This window comes from Fonsecaea pedrosoi, assembly GCF_000835455.1.
Source record: "Fonsecaea pedrosoi CBS 271.37 unplaced genomic scaffold supercont1.3, whole genome shotgun sequence".
Lineage (NCBI taxonomy): Eukaryota > Fungi > Ascomycota > Eurotiomycetes > Chaetothyriales > Herpotrichiellaceae > Fonsecaea > Fonsecaea pedrosoi.
This window is the reverse complement of record NW_013550613.1, coordinates 3,810,072-3,831,361: the sequence shown is the minus strand read 5'-3', so window position 1 is coordinate 3,831,361 and position 21,290 is coordinate 3,810,072. Positions and strand designations below refer to the sequence as shown.

At 52.2% G+C, this 21,290-nt stretch overlaps 6 protein-coding genes across 6 annotated transcripts; 2 read left to right on the top strand and 4 right to left on the bottom strand.

Moving 5' to 3' along the window:
* Window positions 1-81: 81 nt before the first annotated feature.
* Z517_05311 (uncharacterized protein) lies at window positions 82-9,532 on the bottom strand (the record flags this gene model as incomplete). Its single annotated transcript, XM_013430638.1, has 3 exons — window positions 82-1,361; window positions 1,409-9,181; window positions 9,235-9,532. The coding sequence occupies 3 exons, from the start codon at window positions 9,530-9,532 to the stop codon at window positions 82-84; spliced, it is 9,351 nt and encodes a 3,116-aa protein (XP_013286092.1).
* Window positions 9,533-11,456: 1,924 nt separating this feature from the next.
* Window positions 11,457-12,345, top strand: Z517_05310 (uncharacterized protein; the record flags this gene model as incomplete). The annotated part of the gene is made up of 4 exons (XM_013430637.1): window positions 11,457-11,474; window positions 11,570-11,756; window positions 11,883-12,123; window positions 12,174-12,345. The coding sequence occupies 4 exons, from the start codon at window positions 11,457-11,459 to the stop codon at window positions 12,343-12,345; spliced, it is 618 nt and encodes a 205-aa protein (XP_013286091.1).
* A 387-nt stretch (window positions 12,346-12,732) lies between these two features.
* Z517_05309 (uncharacterized protein) lies at window positions 12,733-14,238 on the bottom strand (the record flags this gene model as incomplete). Its single annotated transcript, XM_013430636.1, has 2 exons — window positions 12,733-13,013; window positions 13,062-14,238. 2 exons carry the CDS (start codon window positions 14,236-14,238, stop codon window positions 12,733-12,735), a joined length of 1,458 nt encoding a protein of 485 aa, XP_013286090.1.
* Window positions 14,239-14,736: 498 nt separating this feature from the next.
* Z517_05308 (uncharacterized protein) lies at window positions 14,737-15,562 on the bottom strand (the record flags this gene model as incomplete). Its single annotated transcript, XM_013430635.1, has 2 exons — window positions 14,737-15,273; window positions 15,335-15,562. 2 exons carry the CDS (start codon window positions 15,560-15,562, stop codon window positions 14,737-14,739), a joined length of 765 nt encoding a protein of 254 aa, XP_013286089.1.
* Window positions 15,563-16,665: 1,103 nt separating this feature from the next.
* On the bottom strand, window positions 16,666-17,250 carry Z517_05307 (uncharacterized protein; the record flags this gene model as incomplete). The annotated part of the gene is made up of 1 exon (XM_013430634.1): window positions 16,666-17,250. One exon carries the CDS (start codon window positions 17,248-17,250, stop codon window positions 16,666-16,668), a length of 585 nt encoding a protein of 194 aa, XP_013286088.1.
* A 924-nt stretch (window positions 17,251-18,174) lies between these two features.
* Z517_05306 (uncharacterized protein) lies at window positions 18,175-20,057 on the top strand (the record flags this gene model as incomplete). The annotated part of the gene is made up of 2 exons (XM_013430633.1): window positions 18,175-18,308; window positions 18,356-20,057. The coding sequence occupies 2 exons, from the start codon at window positions 18,175-18,177 to the stop codon at window positions 20,055-20,057; spliced, it is 1,836 nt and encodes a 611-aa protein (XP_013286087.1).
* Between the last annotated feature and the right edge of the window lie 1,233 nt (window positions 20,058-21,290).

Below are 21,290 nucleotides of genomic sequence, written 5' to 3'. Positions count from 1 at the left end.
ACCTCCATCCTTTGTTACTACCGCCATCCTAGTCCTGGAACAATATTATCGCAAAATTACTTTTTGGACGGCTGATCGTATTCATGTGCCGAAATCAGAAGGAGAGAGGAGTCGACCACCCAATATCGCGCCCATGTGAGTTTTACCTATTTCCTCGCAATTCTTGCGAATCTTCGTCATGAGCACTCGAAGGCACGAAACCGGACTGTCCCGAAAGGTCGATGCAGAATGAACCTGGCCATTGCAGTCTCGTATAATGAAACCGTCGGCGGCGATGGTGCTTCCTTCTTTGGCAGCTTCCGACGCGACGCCGAGCAAGGTACAAACCTCAACGTACTCCTGGAAAGAGTCTAGGTAGAGCTGTCCCGCAAACAAATTCAGTTGGTAGACATATTGGCGTGACAAGGTCGACGGCGTCAGCATCGCCGTAACACGATACAAGTCCAACCCATCGATTGGCCGGATCCCTAAGTTCGGCCTTGGAGCGTAGAGGTGCAGCGTCACTCTTGTGGAACTTCGAATATCTGTCAGGAGCATTTGCGCTTCGTAGGGGCTGATGATGACCACGTGTTTGATGTTGTTGTCCCTGCCGTCCCCGATACTAGTTAGGATCCACTGTACAGGCCGTTGGTAAGAGTCGAGGAGGGAGGATTGGCCCAAGCTTTGAACCGTGCTGGCGAAGTCGACCGTGGTGAGAATACCGCAGGGAAACTGCGACAGATCAAGATGTGAAGCTGCGCTGGTCTGGCGTAGTGTCTCGAAGGCAGGCTTGAAGGCGTTTGAACGGTTCTTGATAGCTCCATTCATCACGAACGCCTTCACATCAGCATGTATGCGATGCAGCGCGGGTTCTGCTGGCGCTGGTCTCTGCACCTCACGCTCTTGCACAATCTCTGGTGACAATTCACGTTCTTGTTCCTCCCGTAGTGTTGCGGTACTGTGTTCAAGCGTGTGGAACTCCCGGCAACGGTCTTCAATGCGTCGTAGATTTATATTATGATTGGCCTGCATAAAGGCTGGAGTGTCATTGGCGATACTGGGGCGGTATCTGTCTTCCAGAGTCTGGGCTTCTTCCTCCAGAAATCTTTCGGCGTGGCGTCTGGACATTACCTCCTCTTCAGTCCCGGCAGTAGCCCAAAGTTGCCGTTGGTGCTCAAAACGCCGTCCTTGTAGAGCCCATAGAGGTATACTCCGTCGCGTATCGGCCCAGGTTTCGGTGATGGCCCAACAGAGTACATCAGGCACGCCGATGTCCGTAGACTCAGGAGCCTTTTTTTGCGAAAGGAATTGTCTTTCAATCTCTTTCGGAACACAAAAGACGACCGACTGTCCCTGGCCCAGTTTTCTCATTCTCATACATGCTTGGCACGAGTTAGCGAATATCGCCACGGCCATCCTGTAAACTCACCTTGAACCAATCGATCCTTCGTCAAATTAGCACCTAGGGTCACGGCAGCCTTGTAGTACGCGGGCAATTTTAAGTCTGTTCCTCTTGTATGGGCCTCGTCCAAGAAGACGAGACACACATCCAGCTGATCGGCAAAAGGTGAGGTTTGAAGGCGCTCAATTTGCCCATTACGGTCGATGACAGAAAGCTCATCGTCCTCGTTGAAGAAAACCACGGCTTGGGCTTGTTGATCGTCCCGCGTTCTCTTGAGCCATTCTCTCGCCACCTCCCCATTAGTCAATTCCAGGATCTGGGCGCCGACATCCAGAATCACTTGCGCCGGTGGGTCCATCCCGGCCACCAAGTTCAAAAGGCTTTCAGCGGTTGAGTTGCACGTCTCCACTGGAGCTGGCATAAGCACGACGGAGTTTTCGGGTCGGAGGAGATGCTCCAGAACCAGGGCATTGGTATGTTTTTGCTCTGGAAGATCGAGGTGCGCGACGCTGAGGGGCAGAGTCATTCGAGAATCACTCGTCCCGCTGAAGCCACTGGTGGGAAGCGCCTTGGTCTGGCCAATGTCCCACCCTGACACGGATAATTTATGCGGGAATTCTCTCATCTCCTTCGGAAAGACGAGGTGCGTCAAGAAATAATCGATGGCCTTCTTGGCATGGCGGAAGGGAGGGAACAACTGCTCGACGCACAGGTGGCGATCCTTAAGATTGATGCCGGTCAACTGACGAAATGCTGGAGGCAGATGGGGGACGTCCTTCACCCACTCTTGGTATTCAATCCCACCCTGGTCGGACTTAAGGAGGTTCTCAAAGGCCAAAAATAAGTCGTCGTCATCTATTCCACCGTAGTAGTGACTGAGACATGTCAGGACGATGACAACGTCAGGGTGGCTGAACTCCGATCGTAACGTAGGACTGTCCTTCGCCCGGTAGGGTACTGCAAGCTTCGTTGGGGGTCGCCTGCTTGCGTCAAGCCCATACTGCACCCGCCAGCGTTTCTGGCGGAAGGCGAAAGGCATGATCCCTCTGGCCAGGAGTCCACGGAGGAGAAGGAGAGTTTGTTTCGTTGCCTCGGTCCAAAATCCGCCCAGGCCCTGGCTTTCGACTTGGTCGATTTCGTGTCGCTTGAGAGAGGGCTCGGTGAGGTATCGAAACACCGCCTCCCTGATGGGCATTAGCTGTCGGGCAATGGGGAACCCCTCCAGACCGACCTCGCAGAGACGCCTCGCAACGCGAGTGAAGAGCCGCTGTTGGCCATCGTCATCCAGAATTCGTGTTCGGGGGAAGCTTCCAGGCGGACCTGCGTCCATCTCCATCGAGGCAGGATTTTCCCGCACCACTTCCGGCGCGAACATTTTTACTAATTCGAGCACTTGCTGGATGCACGTCCACCGCTGTGGGCTGAGCTCGATGGGCCGTTGCTCGCCCATGGTATAGACCAGGTCAAGTTTGTCGCTGAAGTTGTCGTCACTCTCGTCCACAATGTCCCGACTCGAGGCGACGAAGAACTCCTGTATGTGTAACAGAGAACGTCCGATGGTGTCTTTGTCGGTGATGAAACACTCGAGGCCCATCAGCTTGAAAGACAGAAGATGCTCGGGTTGTACCAGGAGAACGCCTCCATTTTCCATGCATTCCCGGCACATATCTCCGATCATAACCGCGTCCGCGTGTTCAAGTCGAAGGGAACGCGAGAAAGGCATATAATAGACGCGTCGATCTACTAAGCCTCCTAGCTTGGAGATCAGCATCTGGGACATCTGCTTCGCTTGAGGTTTCGCCGTGATAGTTCGGACCAATCGAGTCCCGTCCGCGAGTGCGGCGGCCACGATGGGGATGATCACCGAAGACTTTCCCTCGCCCATGTTCAACTGCATCGTGGCATTCTCAACGACGTCCTTCATCTGGCTTGCAATTTCTTTCTGTAGGTACCGGATCAAGATGCCACTCTCAACCTCCAGGAGGAGGCATTCCGGATGCTCCATGGGATCCCAATTCGTGTGCCCAGGGTCACGTAGCTCCTTGATGAGATCCACTCTGCTGTCAACCAGGTTCACAAGTCGCTCTGCTCGTTGCAGTTCAGTGAGGCCCAATGCATATCGGATAATGCAACACCTCCAGTCTTCCGTGACCTTTGACCATCGATGGCGACTGAGCTGGTGTAGGAAGAACATTGGACATATTCTTGGCCACTGACCGATTTCCACCACCGCGGGAAGTTCTCTACTCACGGCAGACGACATGTTGGCATAGATTTCTTGGACGCCGGCGTTGCAGCGAGCGAGATGACCGTGGAACGTGCTCTTCATGCCTTCCGTGTCCGACGGCAACTGATACTGCTTGTGCCAATTTTGGAATGAAAGCAGGCTCCCTCGCAGATCATTGACGTAGCCCACTTCGGAGCTCGAGCACGCAAGAGACTGGAGGTCATCGAGCAGGGAAGGCAGTCGAGGCTGTGCTTCACCGACATTCACCAGTGACAACAAATTCTTAGGCAACACGGGGTACTTCCAGGAATGCATTGAGGGTGGTGGAGCAGTGAAAATATCGTCAATGGAGATGAAGGTTCGTCCTTTCACGAGGGTCATGGCGGGACTGGCCAAAGATGGTCGGTGTATATCCACCGGTGTCACACTGACGTCCTGAAGAACATCTTCAACTTGACTGAGATACTCCTGTAGTTGGTAATTGTCATACCAAGTGCTGAACAGGGGCTGCGCAATTTGCTTAACTTTGTTCATGTTCATGTAGGTGCGGACCTCGGCGTCATTCTGCCAGACCGGTCTGTCGACTGGCCACTGGATTTCTAGTGCTCGCATCAGCCGGTTGAGCGAACGATCTTGATTGCTCTGAAACTGGCTTTCCTGACGCTGCTTCAAGGCACGTTTAGATTCGTTAGGACCACGAGCGATACATGACTCCGGGCATTCAGAAAATGGCCGAAGCGCAGGCCTGAGAGCAGAACGCAACTTTTTGTTGAGCAATCTCGACCCCTCTGAAAGCCGGAAGGAAGTGGCCGCAGGAGGGGAAAGCTGTGTCATCCTGGAAAGCACGAAGAATGCTCCCAGACTTTGGATAATCTCGATATCACAGTTTTTAGCGAATACTAGGGTGCTAAGCCAGATCATCAGGCGAAATCTGTCGAAGCGGGGTTCTGCGCTACTCAATAACTGGTGAAGGGTACACCAGTGTTTGGCGACGACCTTGGCCCAATCTTGAAGCCACCCAGCGTCGTATCTCAATTCGGAGGGTAGTGGATAGTCCAGACCAAGAATTGGCTCGGCTTGCGACAGAAAGTGCCATACTCGGGTGCTCCAACCAGTTGAAAAGCGATAGTGAACGGTGGAACGTGCTTGGAACGCGAAAGTCGACATAAGAAAGGCGTTGGACCCTTGCGACGAATTTTGACCCCGATCCCTAGCTGAGTATATCGAATCACATGTGACAGTGTGATCTTCCGCCCCGAACCCTGACACGTCGAACGTGGATGACCGGATGCGGTCGCGGTCGAGAAGGTCCGGCTGGACGTGGTCGAGAGCTGGTGGCTCCACGTAGGACCCTGGGTAGAAAACTTTTGTCCTCTCAGCTTGGTCGAAGATGCGCTGAACGCCCTTGTATAGACCTCCGTGTTGAGCGAGAAAACTAAGTTCTGGTGTCCACTTCACTATCTGCATCACTCGTTCATGGGCAGGGTAGTAGCTTCTCCCTGGGGTCAATAGAGCGATCCGACGGAGGACATCAATATTCTCTCGGTGTAGGCGGTCGAACGATCTGACCGCAGCGGAGGAGAGAATAAAGAGAGCCTGCTCGGTTCCTGTCCTCTTGATCAAGGGGTCGACCAGGCAAAAGGACGTGAGGGCGTGGAGATAACATAGCCACAGCTTGCTCTGTAAGGTTCCATTGTCCAGTAATCTTCCGAGCTGATCGTCCACCGGGTAGGCGTGGGCTTTCGCCGCTGCTTCGTGGTGGATAATGATACGAACGTGGTCACCGGCCCTTTGGCACGACAAATGGCCCGTCGGTACGACTAACAAGCGTCGTCCAGTCACCATGTTCTTCAATATCAGCTTGCTTTGCAAACCGACCAGCGTCTCAAGGGACTGGTCTGTGTCGACAGCCAGTCCACGGAACTGTTTTGACTCAAGGAGTGATGTTCCTGATTCAAGGGAAAACGCCAGCGAGAGCCGGGGAAGCTCGATCTCCAGTGTCGACAAAGAGCACTGTCGGACAATGTGCACGTGTTCAGGAGTCTCCAATCGAGAAAGAATACCACCAATCACTTTGGAAGTCTGACTGCTGAGGCTGATTAAGGAGAGACCACCCTTCACCATATGCCACCGATCCTGACCTGGGTCGCGGATCAACCTCCAGTTGTCTGGCGAGGAGTTCCAAGGGTCACCGACGGGGCGGCATTCGACATAGTCATCCTGGGTATCGTACCAATGAACAAAATCTGCGGTGAAGTGCACGGGGAATTCTCCCTGTAAAATCCAAGATGGAACCAGATCGTAGGTTCGGCCATCTTTCACCGCTCGAACCCGAAGATCTTTGCGGTTGGGATGGAGTGCATCCAAGGTGGGTCGAATGTCGAGGTGAACTGCGTACCCAGCATGATCATGTTTCACAGAGAATTGCATACCAGGCAGAGTACTCGGCATAACTTCTAGATCTGATTGGCCAAACAGCGTGCGATACACCGGGAGCTCCATAAACTCCGAAGGTAGGCGGGCCAAGGGGAGTCCATCGACCAGGAATTCGCCAGTCAAGAGGTTGTAATGGACCACGACTGGCCTTTCACCGCCCTGGGAGGACAGCGTATTGAACAGCCAATGGTCGAATGTGTCCGAGACAGGACGCCACCCATCACCGGCCTTATATGACACCCAGGTCTGCCCTATGGCCTCGTCCAGGCATCGACTTTGAGCGCCGAGAATTTGTGCCGCCAGAACAGTGTAACTCCGGTAGCACAGCGACCTCCATCGCTGATACAGGATAGGGGTCAGAGGATCCGTAGCTCCGGAAATGGCGGAAGCGCTATTCCGGATGAGCATGCAGCATTGCAAAAAGACGGATCCGTCTTCAGGCAAACTCAGTATTCCTGCTAGGGACCTCTCGTCGACGTCGAAGGTTTCGGTACAGACTAAAGCGATCTGAGCGGCATGAAAAAGTAGCTCTGCTCGGTGGGAGTCATCAGTCGCTTTGTACGCCTTGTCAATCAGAAGGTTGACCCAGCCAAAAGTCATTGTCCGAACAGCACGCAGATAGGACCGGCACCGAGTCTTGATATCCTCCGTGCCGGTCAGGGACAACAGTCGAACCAACACGGAGATGAACGTGGCGACTGCTTGGGAAGATTCCCAATTCTCCCGGACACGCTCTAGGCTCTCCTCGATGCCTCGTAAGAGAGCGGTCGCAAAATTCGGATCCCTTAGGACCTCGTGACCGGCTCTTAAGACATCGCCGTCTTGCGGAGGTCCAGCTTGGTAGATCGATTGAAGGACCACGAGACTAGTTTCGTCTTTTCCGAAATCTACCGAGGGGACAGCGAGCTGCAACAGAATATTGTGCCACTGAATGCGATACCCTAGTGGAATGATACACAGTGCCTTGTACTCATCCAGAGACATGTGCGCGGGACAGTCAGACTGGCTTGCGATGACGGTGTTCGGCGACGGGCCACTGGGGGCGGTGCTTGGACGAAAGAGAAATTGCCGGAGCGGCGATGAGGAGGCCGGAAAGGAGTAGGTCAACAAGTCGGCGACAACGTCCGTTGTCTCGAAGCTGTCGATGAAAGTGCCCGTTGCGCCGTCGAAATACCGATACTGTAGTCCATTGCTGAGGCATACATCGCTTTGGGTGGTAATGTTGATGGACTTGCGGCGCCGATGGGTGACGGCATGTGGTTTGCTTTCAGACAGAAGATTGAGACGCCGTTCCGGGCTGTGGGGTACAAAGAAGGAAGAAAGGCCGCTATAGCTCTCTAAAGGATGATTTGCCTGGGGCCTAATGGCGGATGGAGATTTGACTTGGAAAACTTGCACATGTAGAAACAGAGCTGTGTCGCGCCATTGACCAAAAAATGGAGGCACCCTCAGCTCGAAGACGGCCGATTTCGCTTCCAGGTCCTTTTGTGGCAATGGCCACTCGTGAATGTCAATGGTAAGTCTGTCCGCTTGAGATTTGTAGCCGCACCTTACGCAATGGTCGCTATGGCGTGACTCTCGGATGTCATAATAATGATCGACCACGACTTCCTGATACTCGCAAACACTGCAATCGTGACGTTGCATGAGTGAGCAGTATTCCTCCTTTTTTCGGTTCAGTTCTTGCACTTTGGCGTCTCTGGTCCAAGTGGCACTGAGAACAATATCGTCTCGAAGGCGCTGATGTTCGGAGGATTGATTGAAATATCTCACGGCAAAACAATCCGACTGACCATAGTCCCGGAAGATAGATGGAGACGCGTGGTGTGCGACTCGTTGACGGTTCTTGAGATAGTCTTCCGCACGGAGCAGTCGTTGCATCTGGCACTTGAAGGGTAGGAGTAAGCCCTGGGCCACTTCAGGCGGAACGCCTGGATCGTAGTCCTTGAGAAACTTGCACAAATGCACGGCAGACTGATCGCAGGCAATCCAGAGCTCGATGATGGTTAGTAGCAGTGTGGAGAAGCTCTCGGGGTTGCCAGTATATAGGGGTGACGCTGTTCGGTAGTACGATACGATCAAGGCACCTAACTTTCCGCACGTGTCGGCATCGCCCCGGTGGTGTTCCAGCCATTGTGGCAGGCACGACGCCACCCATTCTTCGAAGGCTTTGAGGTTATACACCGTATACTCTTCGAAGGCGGACGGAATAGTCGGAAGGGCGTCGGCCTGGTATTTGACCAGCATCGAGGTAGGGCGGTAGGGGTTGGTGGCGGTCCGATGTGCTCCCTCGGACAGGGAGTTGACAAATCCAGCCAAGCCGCGAAGAGGAGCAGAGACGTCCTGCTTGAAATCCAGGTTTTCGAGGACTGACAGATCCCGGCGGAGCGAGGCCTGCCGAATGGCTCTCTTCCACCTGCCACAAAGATATGCGGCGGTCCTGCTCATGACGCTTTCAACGACCGTGATTCCGGCTCTCGAAGCGGATGGATGGAGCTTGATGAGACGGCGGTTGAGCTTGGCATTCATGATGTACAGCAGATCACAGGGCATTTCGGACTGGAGCGACAATTCTAGCACCTTTGCCATCAGGAACGACATGAAAGTCTTGTAATAGCCCGCCGGCAGATCTCCGTCGCTGGCCGATCTCGAGAAGCCCATGTGCATGGCGACGCGAAGAAGTATCCAGACGGGTGACCTTCGCCATGGCAACAACGCATCAAGCCATAAGACTTCTTCACGGGTATTCTTTGATAGGCGGGAAACGTCCATAGGTGTCCCGACTGGGCCTAGGAACCCCATGAACAACTCGGTCACCATTTTGGGATGGGTGGTATCACGATTTTCGTCGTGCATGCGGCCTGCCTTCCTCGCTTTCGGTTTGGTGTCCACCACCAGCTGATGGCTCATCTTCGCAAGCGTGTGCGCCACGGTCGCCTGGAAACTTGGTTGCGCGAACGCGTCGATCGTCAGTGCCACGGCGGAACCGGGAAAGGCGCGTTGGAGACGGCCCTTAGTGGTGATGACCGGTCCATTCAGGGGTGACAGCTCAAACACTTCCACGTGGATGGAACGGCCCACCTGACCGACCATGACGCCAGCATTCTGGGCCCGTATATGGAGGAGCAAAGTGCCACCTGGAGTTGAGTCAACATCGCCACTCGTGTGGGAAAGGAGTGCAAATATCCACCTTTCTCGGGTAAGTCTCTCAAGGCATCAGACAATTTCCCTTCGTTGACGTGGCCATCCGAATCGAGGACTGCACTCAAGCTGGTGACCATGCGAATGACCGAGTCAACTGCACCATTGCTGTCCTCTATCGCCAAATCTTTGAACTCCCGAAGTGCGGCGATCGTGGTGTCCAGCAATGCTTTCTCATGATCTGGACTGGAGTCATCTTCACTGGGCAGTTTGGGTGGGAGGAACATGTGGTGGATCATGAACCAAAGAGGGCTCGATTGTGATCCGTCCATCGACTGAGCCCTCATGTTGTAAGAAACGGCTAACGGACGATTTCTCACGTCGGGGAGCGAATTCGGGCAAAGATAGGAACTTTTGTGAACAATTTCCGGATGGGTGATAAATTTGAGGTCGCAGTCTCGCGGGCGAGGTTCGTAGAGAAGACTCCCAAATACCAGCAACAAATGTCGCCTCTGCCCCGGGTTTTAAGAGGAGAATGCACGTTGCAATGTCAGGCCATTCGGTCGATAGCTGCCTCGTCCATGGTCCATGGCTGAGAGACGCATTCGACCATTCATGGATAGTGCCCAGCAGATAACAAGGATACGTGCATCGACATGAATGGTTGACGGCGCCCGATCACGCAGACACTCATGCACAGTTGGCAAACCTAGTCGTAGGCTACATATTGTCCTTCGTGTTGGGAGATAGTGCAGAGGCAGCCCTGTCACTTCCCCTTCCGACGGCATCGTTGGCCAGTGCAAGAACAGCCTCGACCATGTCAGATGAGATATGAATGAACTCGCACGTTGTGCGTGAACGGAGTCCTCGAACGCCCACATCGAGGCGCGCGTGTTCACCAGGAGTGAGGCTTCTGGATCTCCCCGCTTCGGAAGACGAGGGCGGGAATGTCGAGATTTTAGTCCTCGAAAGGTCGGTGTAGGTGTCAAAGATTGGAAGGGATCCCTCAATGGCCTAGTGAACGCGACGATCGTCAACAAGATTAGTATCCGACCGTCGTCAGCGGACGACACAACACACATACTTTCGCAGATAGACAAATGTTGTCGGCTATGGCAGGTTAATTTCATGGTGACATAGATGCTGGCGACGTGGTGTGAGAAATGGGGATCCACATCCCCCCACCCTGAACATGTAGCACTGTCCGGTTGATTGGATTTGAGCACTTCAAACACGGGGCTGAGTTCTAGAGGATCTGTGCAGGAACCATCATCGTACCCTTCCCTTTGATGGAGGTCTCTCCCACTTGCCTTTCCCTTCGTCCGCAGGCACGCACGCCCGCCGCCTCAGGAACCCAACTTCTCTTCCGACATTTCGGACAAATACAATAGAAGTAAAGTTTCGTCGGTTGAGAGACGGTGAATCTCTCGTTTAATCTTCCTCGTTATCGCGAACGGCGGCAGGAGCACCGGGATTAGTTGCACAAACCGCATGTTAAAATGTGGCCTCCAGGATAGGTTTCACGATCGGACGAAGCAACGTTTTGCAGCTGCCGTCATTCAGCCGCATTGAGTGCATCCTGGGACCGTGGTTGGGCTGGAGCTGACTAGGCGCCAGCGGAGGGTCAATCATATCCATGTTGAATGAACTCTCTCAGGATCGTCCCTTGTGCTGCAGGTCCAGAGATGACTCGTAAGCACCGGATGCGACGTGTCGAAATTAGATTCATTGCATTGACAGATCAGAGCTCTGTTTGCCGCCTCGAGAAACCTGAACACCCACGATGTCAGATTGGTCAGACTAAATGTATCGTTCGCAGTTCATCGAGAGGGGGTTGGCGGATGCATCCGAAAGCACAGACAGGAGGAACCTGACTGGTACAGGTATCGTCCCCCACCTCAGCGGACCAGCCATCACCCGACGCTCGCTGCAAGCCGCTTGGGCGACTTCTTTGCTAAAGCGCCGTAGGGTGATTTAGCGGCACAGGGATGGAGGCAAGATCCTTGTACATATGCAGGGCCACACCGACGCACTGGACGAATTGCAAGCAACTATTGGGACGCCTGTCTTAACTGTAAATCGTTGGCGGGGCGTCCAAGAAGTCATGGGCGGATACCGACGTACCCAAAAGGGCGAGTAGAAAAGCCTTGATGGCGATATGAGTCCGTCTTTCTCTCTTGATCTCGCTCACAAGCAAAGCATCCCATAAGTTTCAATATCGATTGAATGAGCTTGAGCCAACAGTCATCTCATTACTTGTAATTCTCCACAATGACCGGTCCATTCAATGTAAGGGAACTATTAGTAGGCGACATCGATCAGGTACCTTCAGGATACATTCAAAAAGAGTCCGTTCGATTCCACTGACAATGACGATCTGAAAGGATGCCGCATCACTCATCTCCATTCTACATCATATTCGGGACGTCTTGAGCGAGGATGCCGAGTTGTCGCATCGAGTCGGGCTTCAGATCAAAGAAACGGGTCAAAATGAAAAGCGGCGTTATGATCAGTTGCTGAACTATCAAGGTCCGGACGACACCACGCTTACCCTTCTCCAGGAGAATCATAGTCTGTGGTTGGCTCAGCCTACTCGTTTTTGGACGAGACCGGCGGCACCGAACCTGGGACACCTTACACCACAGGCCCAGATTGTTGGCTGCTACCTCCAGACAGAGCCTGACGATACTTAGTCAGCCATGATCCGGAGGTGCACCTGTATCCTGCTGTATGAATTTCAAGCTCGACACCGCCATCTTCCTCTCGACCACCCGGATGTGATACGACCTCTCACAGAGATCATCAGCAACTGCACGCTGCCCAAGATTCGTAATACTATCAAACATATGATTACGGTTGGTAGTAGACTCAAGAATCTTGAAAAAGTCTTCGGGCCTGGAGTAGCTGTGGTGGTTGGATGTGACATTGCGGAATCGACGTATGTCCCCATCCTGCGGGGGATAAGACATACAAGTACTGACTTCACAGATGGTCTAAAGTTCTTCCCAAGAAAGATGATAAGTTCAACAAAGTTATCGACCACTGGAGAAGCACATCGCTTCCAGAACTGGCACGGAAATACGCCAGCATGCAGTCAACGGTCATAGAAAGTCAACTCTGTATTTTCGAACGCCTGATGCTCACGTGGCCTGGGGTCTAGGTCTCGCGATGGCAGCCGCTTTTGCAGTCTCCGATTTGGAACAGCCGTGTTACGAACCAAGCTTGCGTGCGGATTGTGTTTGTGACTAGACAAAACACAGGGAGGGTCGGACGAATCATGGGAAACGAAAATCGCGGGACCAAATCAGACAAGGACAAGGGGAAAAGGAAATTCAGAAAACACGTTCGGATATGCTGTTGGACGAGGGGGAACATTAGGTCCACCGGCTCACGCGTGTGGACGGTCTATAGCCAAGTTCCATATTGGCCTTGGGGGAGTTCTGTGGTAGTCCCTTTGGTAATCCAGAGCCACACCATACCTTCCGAGTCTGTACGATACGATCTGTCTTCTTCCATTCGCATACCAGACTAGCTTTGGCCTCAGAGATCAGAGCACCCCTTCGACGGGTCTAGACAGGGCGTTCCCTCCATCAGGCTCGTTCGAGTGTGTGATCGAGGTGGAAAGCCCTGTGACTGAATCAGGAAGGCGCCTTCCAGTCTCGCCCCCAGCCATGATTCTCTTTCTGATATCGTCCCCGATATCACTCATCATATGCGTCAGTGTCTGTGCGGAAATAAGCGACGAATTCCGAGCTCCAATGTCCCCGAAATATGGAGGCTGCCACTTAATCCAAGTATTACCATGGCAAGGCCGCTCCACGAATTGTCCTGGATGGTGTTTCAAATACAAGTTACAACAGTAACACGACGGCTTACTGCAGCCTATATATCGATCTTGATTGACAAAACGGAGATCGTGACGGTAAAAGTGATCTGCGATCAAGGCTTCGGCATGTACCTTTGGTCGAAACTCGACTTGGTCACCTTTGTATCGAAGCGTTCGAGTAACGAACTCTTGGTAAGATTCTGCAAGTGGCTTGAAACTTTGGCCGGGAGGACTGGATTTGAAGGCAGGAAACAAATACTGGAGGACGCCCTCAACAGTCGAAAGCTGTCTTGTCCACCTTATGACAGATGGGAGAGGGTTTGGGACGGCTTCGATTTGCAGTTCGCGGAAGACGTCCGGTGCCTGTCTGGCAAAAGAGACCACCGTTCGTGCTGCTTTCATCCAAGAGCCCAGTCGACCGACGTAATGGCGAATCAAAGACCAATCAGAGAAGTCCCCATCTCTCAGACACTTGTCGCTGAGCTGGACCATCGACTGTGTCCGCCGCAGCTGATAGGCGTTCGCGCACAGACGAAGGGGATCAGCATGAACGGCAACTAATTGTTCCAATGTACTGAAGAGTTCTCGGTCTCGACAACTGGTCAGTGCATGCACAACTTTATAGCATACAATATAGTTGAACTCACCTGAATTTGAGAGATCATCCGTTCCCGCTGCTTGAACACGCGTGACCAACTTCAATAGCCGACGGGCATAATTGCAGACTTTCTTCCGACTTTGGTCGATCGAACAAGCGAATATTTGCTGCACGAGGTACTGTTGATTCCAATGGGGAGTCTGCTCTACTTTCTGTAGCTGTTCCAGCAACCAAGTAAGATGATCGAAAGTCTTTGTTTTCACGTGTCCGTTCGAAGCCACCCAGAAATGTAGCCCTGTGACTTTCTCCTCAACCGCGATCGCTATCACGCTGCTGCCACCTAGTTCGGAATCCCCGAGCCAGGAAAATTCGTCCAAAAATTTGTGCCAAGGAGACGAGGATCTTTTGCCTGCGGTGTGGTTTGCACTGTGGTGAGGAGCCTTCGAACCAAGCATTCTCAAAAGAAGTGTAGCTTCATAAAAGTAGTATAGTGAATCTTCAGAAGCTTGAAAGATCCGTGCGTCTGCAGCCCCTTGTGGTTTATGAGATGCTGCCAAGATGCGTTTTGACACGTTTGATGGTGAAAGATCTGTGAGCGGACTCGACGAAGCTTCCATCAACAACTCCATGGCAGATGACAAAGGATCCCTTGAAAATGGCCACCAAACTTCACGGTCACAGATGCAAGGGAATGCCTGGGTTAGGACATTGAAGATGTTCTGTCAAAGGAAAAGGAAGCATGAGGAAGAGGGAGCGGTCGCCGTCTCTATATCGACCTCGCCAAGACACATGGAGTTTCAGCCGTGATCTCATGCATGCACAATCTAGGCGAATATGCGCTAGGTATTCCAACTAATGACGAATCAGATACTTCCACATGGTTGTCTCGGAGGGGTTGGCGTCACCGCTGTATTTGCTCAAGATGGACAGAACTGGCAAACTGCTGGGACGAATCGGAAATGGCGAAGCGGCAGGTAACGCCCACCTCAATTTCATCAATATCAGGTAACTGACTTTCATATTTCGTGTTTATGACGAGTCCTTTCACGAATTTGCAAATTCCCAAATTGGCTTAAGCGATAGTTTTACAAAGCTCTGTGGGAATTATTTATACTAATTGCCTCCACCTATATGTTAAGGAATTGGCAAGCCGCCCGGGAAGCCAGGTGCTTGGCTTGCATTTTGGACCTTCCAGTCTCTTCGAACTTGTGCTCTCGGAAAAACACTGTTGCTGCAAACAGAGGTGCCTGTGTATCTGTTGTTATTCGCTGGATCTCATACCTCGGTATGACGCCAATCGCATCACCCTTTTCCTTTAGCAGCGTCGTATACCGCGATATGCCTGAATCAAGCTCGACAGCTGGCGGTACATCGGACAGTGGAGGAGATGGCGCATCTTGTTGTCCCTTGTCCTGCTGTGGTGCTGGAAGACTAATCTTGCGATGATGGTGGCCATCGGCGAATCGGCGAATACTGGTCAAGATTTGCTGCTTTTGTTCGTTCGTGCCAGTTGAAATGCAGCTCCCAGTGAGTCCCATAAGGGTTTCATAGCCGTCATTTAGATTGGTATTCGCCTTTGTTGCCAAAGTCAGGTTTCCTTGAAGCAGGAGTTCGTGGAGGAGTGCCTCGTATGGATAGCTCCGTAAAACCCTCTCAAAAAGTGACTATCAAGGAGTTAACAGCAAATCTTGCGGGCGCATAAAGCAAAACATTGAGATGACCTACATCAATGTTGGATAACGAATGCACACTCTCCATCTGTGGCAACAAGTGTTGGGCAATTATGCAATTGAAATATCTTTTGCCGAACCAATAGTCTCGCGGACAGAATACCTCATGGCTTCCCGTCGTCGAAGTAATTTGTTGACTTGGGAGATCGAATTCGGATTCTTGCAAAGAGTCTTTGTCCGTCTCTTCAAAGTTGAAGAATTGGGATCCATTTGACATAGTCATTTTGGAGATCGTGCCCAGGCATCGAGCAAAGAAGATTCAGCCCGTTCTGAAGGTCCGGATGTTGGGCCATATTTATGCGCTCCCTCAGAGCTCCAGGCAACAATGGATGCCGCAAAACGTGACACAAATCGTGCCTGTTTGAGATCGTGGTCTGATATGTAGTTTCCTAACGTAGATATGCGATTCATGGTGAGAAGTGGCCGAGGATCGCTTAGTGTGACGCTAAACTTCCCCACGGCATTTTAGCGCACTATGATGAGAAGCCACTGAGCACCCACCCCTGCCTGGCACATGCTTCAATGACCAGTCCGCGGCTTATCTGCCTGTAACTGCGATCTCTTTTTCCTCCTTTGCTAGTCCATCGGTCTGGATTAGGATATTGAGCCGTTTCTGAAGAGAGCCGGTAGTCTCTGCCAAAATACCTTTGACTGTGGAGTAGAGCTTGATGCGTTAAGGTCGACACACGCAAAAACTCGTCAAATTGGAGGAAGTCCACTGATGCTTAGCGTGCGTTCAATAGTGGCGTACGCCAAACCTTAGTGTATGCTTAGCCACTTCTGTCCTCTTTCGAATAATCGCACCTATACGAGGTAAAAGGGGTACTCAAGGTGCAGGGTATACGTTGGTCCATGGTTGGGCCCCGTCTTCCGTTGCAAACGTGTAGTGTAACATTCATGACTCTTCATGATGAGCTTAAATCTTTGTGAACTAAAGTTACCCTATCTAGATGCCCCCATATAGCCAACTCCAACGTATTGTATCTGTGTTATATGCGATGCCCTCGTTGGCCATTCGGAACAAGTTGTCAGGAGAGACCACAGAATCTCGCCATTGATCCGACTACCGCCACACTGACACTCCCTAACACATCAAACCGGCTATGTACCCTAGGCGAACGAGCAACGGGTAGAAGACGAGCCCAGGGTAATCTTATGTGGAGGAGACGGAATGAAATCATGTACATTGGTGATAGACCCTATCTCCTATGGGTGCTGCCCTTCCTCCAGAAAAGGAATCCTTGAACAGCTGACATCTGTCCTACAGAGAATCGCCCTCGAAATCCGATAACGCCTGACACGAACCTTTTCCCCGAGATATCTCGACTAAACTGCACTGTCTGCTCCCTTCAAAGCATTCTGTGTCCACAAATCGAGCTGAACAATTTGTGCTATCTGCTCATTCCTCATCTTTCTCTCATCGACAGTTTTCATGAGCCGCGTGCTACGGCGAAGGGACGTGTCCATGTTGAGTTCAAGCGATGGCACAACCCTCTTGTCGTTAATTTGGCTGTCAGGAGTCCAGCGAGGCCACAATTCAATCTCATACAAAGTTTCATCATCGTGGCCGGCTTTGTCGAAGACCTTCCGTACATGGGAATAGAGAGTGCCCCTACATTTTATGGGGATTAACTTGACCGGCCTCGCTTCGCATCTCTGCCACCTGGCCTCCACTACGGCTTCCGAGACGCCAAGGCTGCCGGCAGACATCCACCCATTGGGATTCTCCAGGAGATACTCGGTTTCGCCACGGTCATAACAGAACCTCTCTACGTAGGCCTCGTCGTGGTCCCCGGCATCATCAGAAGATAGCCCTATATCCGGAAGGGGTGTCTGCTCCATGGCGTCGCCAATATCATGCTGATCTTCTGGTCTTGGAATTGGACTCGGACTTTCTTCTTCGGCATCCATGGTGGATCGAAGACACGAGGAGGTGCAGGAGGAGGAAACCATCGACGGTTGCAGGATGTGAAAAGGCAGGAATGGGAAAGAGCGAGTTCCTAGGTACAGAGGATGATTCGAGAGGGAGGATTTGACAGATGGTCGGACGGCCGGCCAGGCTGGATTTGGGCTCCGTTTTGAGCTCCATGAGAACGAAACTAGACGGGGAGATCAAACGGAAGGGAGGGGCCTTCAGCGGCAGGGAAAGAAGGACAGAACCATGTACCTAGGGACCCAGACATGGGCCGAATCCACTGCCCGGCGCGCAGACATGACGGCAGGACGAATTGGGACCGTCGCAGAGGAGGGCGACTAGGCGGGTGAGTAGGCGGGTGAGTTTGCGGGTGAGTATGCGGGTGAGTCCGAAATTGTTAAAAGCGGCACGGTCGGGGGTGATCCCCCAAGTGCGGTACGAGCAGATTGTACCGCTTGAGCTGCCAAGCCACCTCCATCCGATGCGGATTCGTCAACAGCAGGGCTCAGCCAGGGGGCAGATGCTGTACCTCATTCTCTGTAAAACTCTTTCTCCTTCATCATACCGGGCCGTTTGTTGCGGAATAGTGTCTAACCCTGTTTCTTGCACCAATTCAGCCCGAGTTCCACCCAAGCCTGGACTGCTGGATCGAGTCAGACGTGTTTCGAGACAGCGCCCTTCAACCGCAATCGACGATACGGTGTCTTTCGGCGTCCACTTCGAGTTCTCCATGAGACAGATCGTTCTCCCTCGGACGCTTCTCCTTACTTGACAAATTCGAAGAAGTTACAGGCACAGAGCCCATATAATTTGACGAACCTCCACCGTTCCGCGGCGTATCCTTTCCCCTACCCTCTCGCTCGCCTTGCCTGGAGATGTCAGCTGAGCATTAGCGCTTTTCTCGGAGTTTCTACTACAATATGGCTGGGCTTTGGGCAGCATGCACTTTGCTGGCTGTGATCTCTTCAGCATGGGCGGATAGAACCGCAGCTGATTACTTTGTCCATTCGCTACCAGGACAGCCAGATGGCCCTCTCCTGAAGATGCACGCCGGGTATGCAATCACTTCCCCTTCCAAAGAGCGGTTATTGACGTATGCAGGCATATTGAGGTTACTCCTGAACATAACGGACACATGTTTTTCTGGCACTATCAGAACCGACACATAGCCGACCGATCACGAACCGTCATTTGGCTCAATGGTGGACCGGGATGCAGCTCAATGGATGGGGCATTGATGGAGTTGGGCCCTTACCGAGTAAGAGAGGGAGGAAAACTGGCTTACAACGAAGGCTCCTGGGACGAGTTCGCCAATCTATTATTTGTGGACAACCCGGTCGGTACTGGCTTCAGCTACGTAAATACGGACAGCTATGTTCACGAACTGCCGGAGATGGCCAACCAATTTGTTACTTTCATGGAAAAGTGGCTCGAGCTATTTCCACAGTATGAAAACGACGATCTCTACATCGCAGGCGAATCCTATGCTGGACAATACATTCCTTACATCACAAGGGCTATTTTGGATCGCAATGCCAAATTGAAGAATCAGGGTAAGCGGGTATGGAACCTCAAAGGCCTCTTGATCGGGAATGGTTGGATTGCTCCAGCAGAACAATACCAGGCCTACCTCCGTTTTGCCTACCAGTCTAATCTAATCCAAGGCGGTACTCCCGAGGCGGATAAAGTTGAGGCTGCGCAAGTAACCTGCATCAACGAACTCGCTAAACCCGGTGGGACGGAAACGGTGGATGTCAGTGCATGCGAGGCTGTTCTTTCTACGATTCTCGACGTGTCCAAGGTGGACGGTATGTGTTACAACATGTACGACATCACTCTCAAGGACAAGTGGCCTTCATGCGGAATGGCCTGGCCTCCAGATTTGGAGACCGTGACGCCTTATCTGCGCCAGGACGATGTTCTTGCGGCTCTGCACGTGAATCCCGACAAACGGACTGGGTGGGTTGAATGTTCGGGGGCTGTTTCATCTTCGTTCCGGGCTAGGAACTCGAAACCGAGTGTTCAACTACTCCCAGGCATTCTTGAGGAGGGCATCCCAGTGCTATTGTTCAGTGGCGCGAACGACCTGATCTGCAATCATCTCGGAACAGAGGATTTCGTCAACAACATGCAGTGGCTAGGAGGCAAAGGATTTGAGCTCGCTCCTGGGGTAATAGCTCCAAAACGCGATTGGGAATTCGAAGGTGAACCAGCTGGGGTGTATCAAGAAGCAAGAAACCTCACCTATGTCAAATTCTACAATTCGAGTCATATGGTGCCCTTCGACTACCCTCGACGGACCCGTGATATGCTTGATCGGTTTATTGGGGTGAATGTCACAGGGATTGGTGGTCAGCCGACCGACAGCTTTATTGATGGTGATAAAGTGGGCACTGAAACAGAGCTTGAAAAGCCAGCGAACAGCACCGTACCCGTCACCGCCGAAGAACAGAGCCAGAAACTCAAAGACGCCGAACTCAAAGCCTACTATCGCAGCGGCGAGGCAGCTCTGGTGTTTGTGCTCATTGCCGCAGGCTTGTTTGGCTGGTGGGTGTGGCGAGGAAGGAGAAAGGCCCGAAGTCAAGGGTATATCAGCGTTCCGCTTGCCAACAGCTCGATGCGAAAAGGCCGCGGAGACGTGGAAGCGGGGGATTTTGATGAGAGTGAGTTGGACGACCTGGAGTCGAGCCGGCGACATGGTAATATGCAATCCCAACGCTATGATCTGGCAAGCGATAGTGAGGATGAAGATACCGTGGTTCAGCATGGTGATGGAAAGGGAGAGCGATCCAGCCCTCGGTGAGACCAAAAAAGGAAATAAAATAGTGGTATTCTTTTTAATGATAGATTTATGTGACTCCTGCAGAGATCTTCGTCCTTTGAGTAGTAGCGATGTGAATCTCGTCAAAAGACCCTCTGGCATCTTGATGCTGATGGTGCCTGGCGATCGCGAGATGGAGGGAGATCGAGGTATGTGTCGATCCCGATATGGTATAGCGTCTGTATCAGCACCAGCTGACTAGTCCGAATTGGGAACCCCGAGTTACACAGCTTCTGGTCACTTCCCTTCCAACTCTTCACTTTCAGTCTTTTCACTTTTCTCACAATTTCCTCCCTTTCACTCTACTCAGTCCTGCGCTACTCAGTTTTGTTTTGCGCCATGTCTGCTACTGTCTTGTATCAAGAAGGCGTCACAAACTTCATGGACCAGGGAGAAAGAAACTCATTCACTTGGACCTCTCCTCCTTGCATCAGTGACAGGGTGTCTATCCGGCTTGTCGGCCTGTCAACTCTGTCAGTTGCCAACCACAAACCAGCTCGCTGTTCTAAACACCAGATGTACACACGCACACCCATCTTCCCTCTACGTCCTCCAATTGGGCACCGTACCTCTTCGCCCCGATGCTGATGTTGGTCCTGGCTCTGATGCCAATGCATATCCCTCGCCTGCACCGATCCCTTGCATTGGGCATCTCTGGCCAAGCCTGTCATCGATATGCAATATGTCGCATTCATTCGTCCCCGGGTCTCTCTGATACGTTCAGCCTGGGAACCTAGACACTTTGGCCGCGATTCTCCTGACCTGTTCGTGCTGTATTTGAATCTTGATCGCGACCATGTTCCTCCGGGCGTCAACTACACTAGACATGTTGAAGGCTGTTACCAACGGACTTAGCGGATGCGCCTTCTTGAGGTTAGAGTCATGGCTGCTTGCGCTGTAGGGAAAAGACGGAAAGAAAGCTTTGTGACTATCGTCGCTTCCATCTGCTGGATATATGCGGTCTCATTCCCTCAAGACACCGTCTTCACTTTTCATTACTCCTCCTTCAGTGCTTCTAACGCCTGCTCAGGCTTCAGATCCGTATCATTTGCACCTTGAACCTACCTCTCCCACTCTCCGCGTCCCTCATTTCTAGCACATCTGCTTCCCTGCCCGCCACTCTTCACTTTCTGCTCACTCCTACTCAGATTGTCCAACGTGGCTCGCAGCTTCTGTCTTTCCTCCACTCCTTAGATCAGTTCCTCAAGCCTCAAA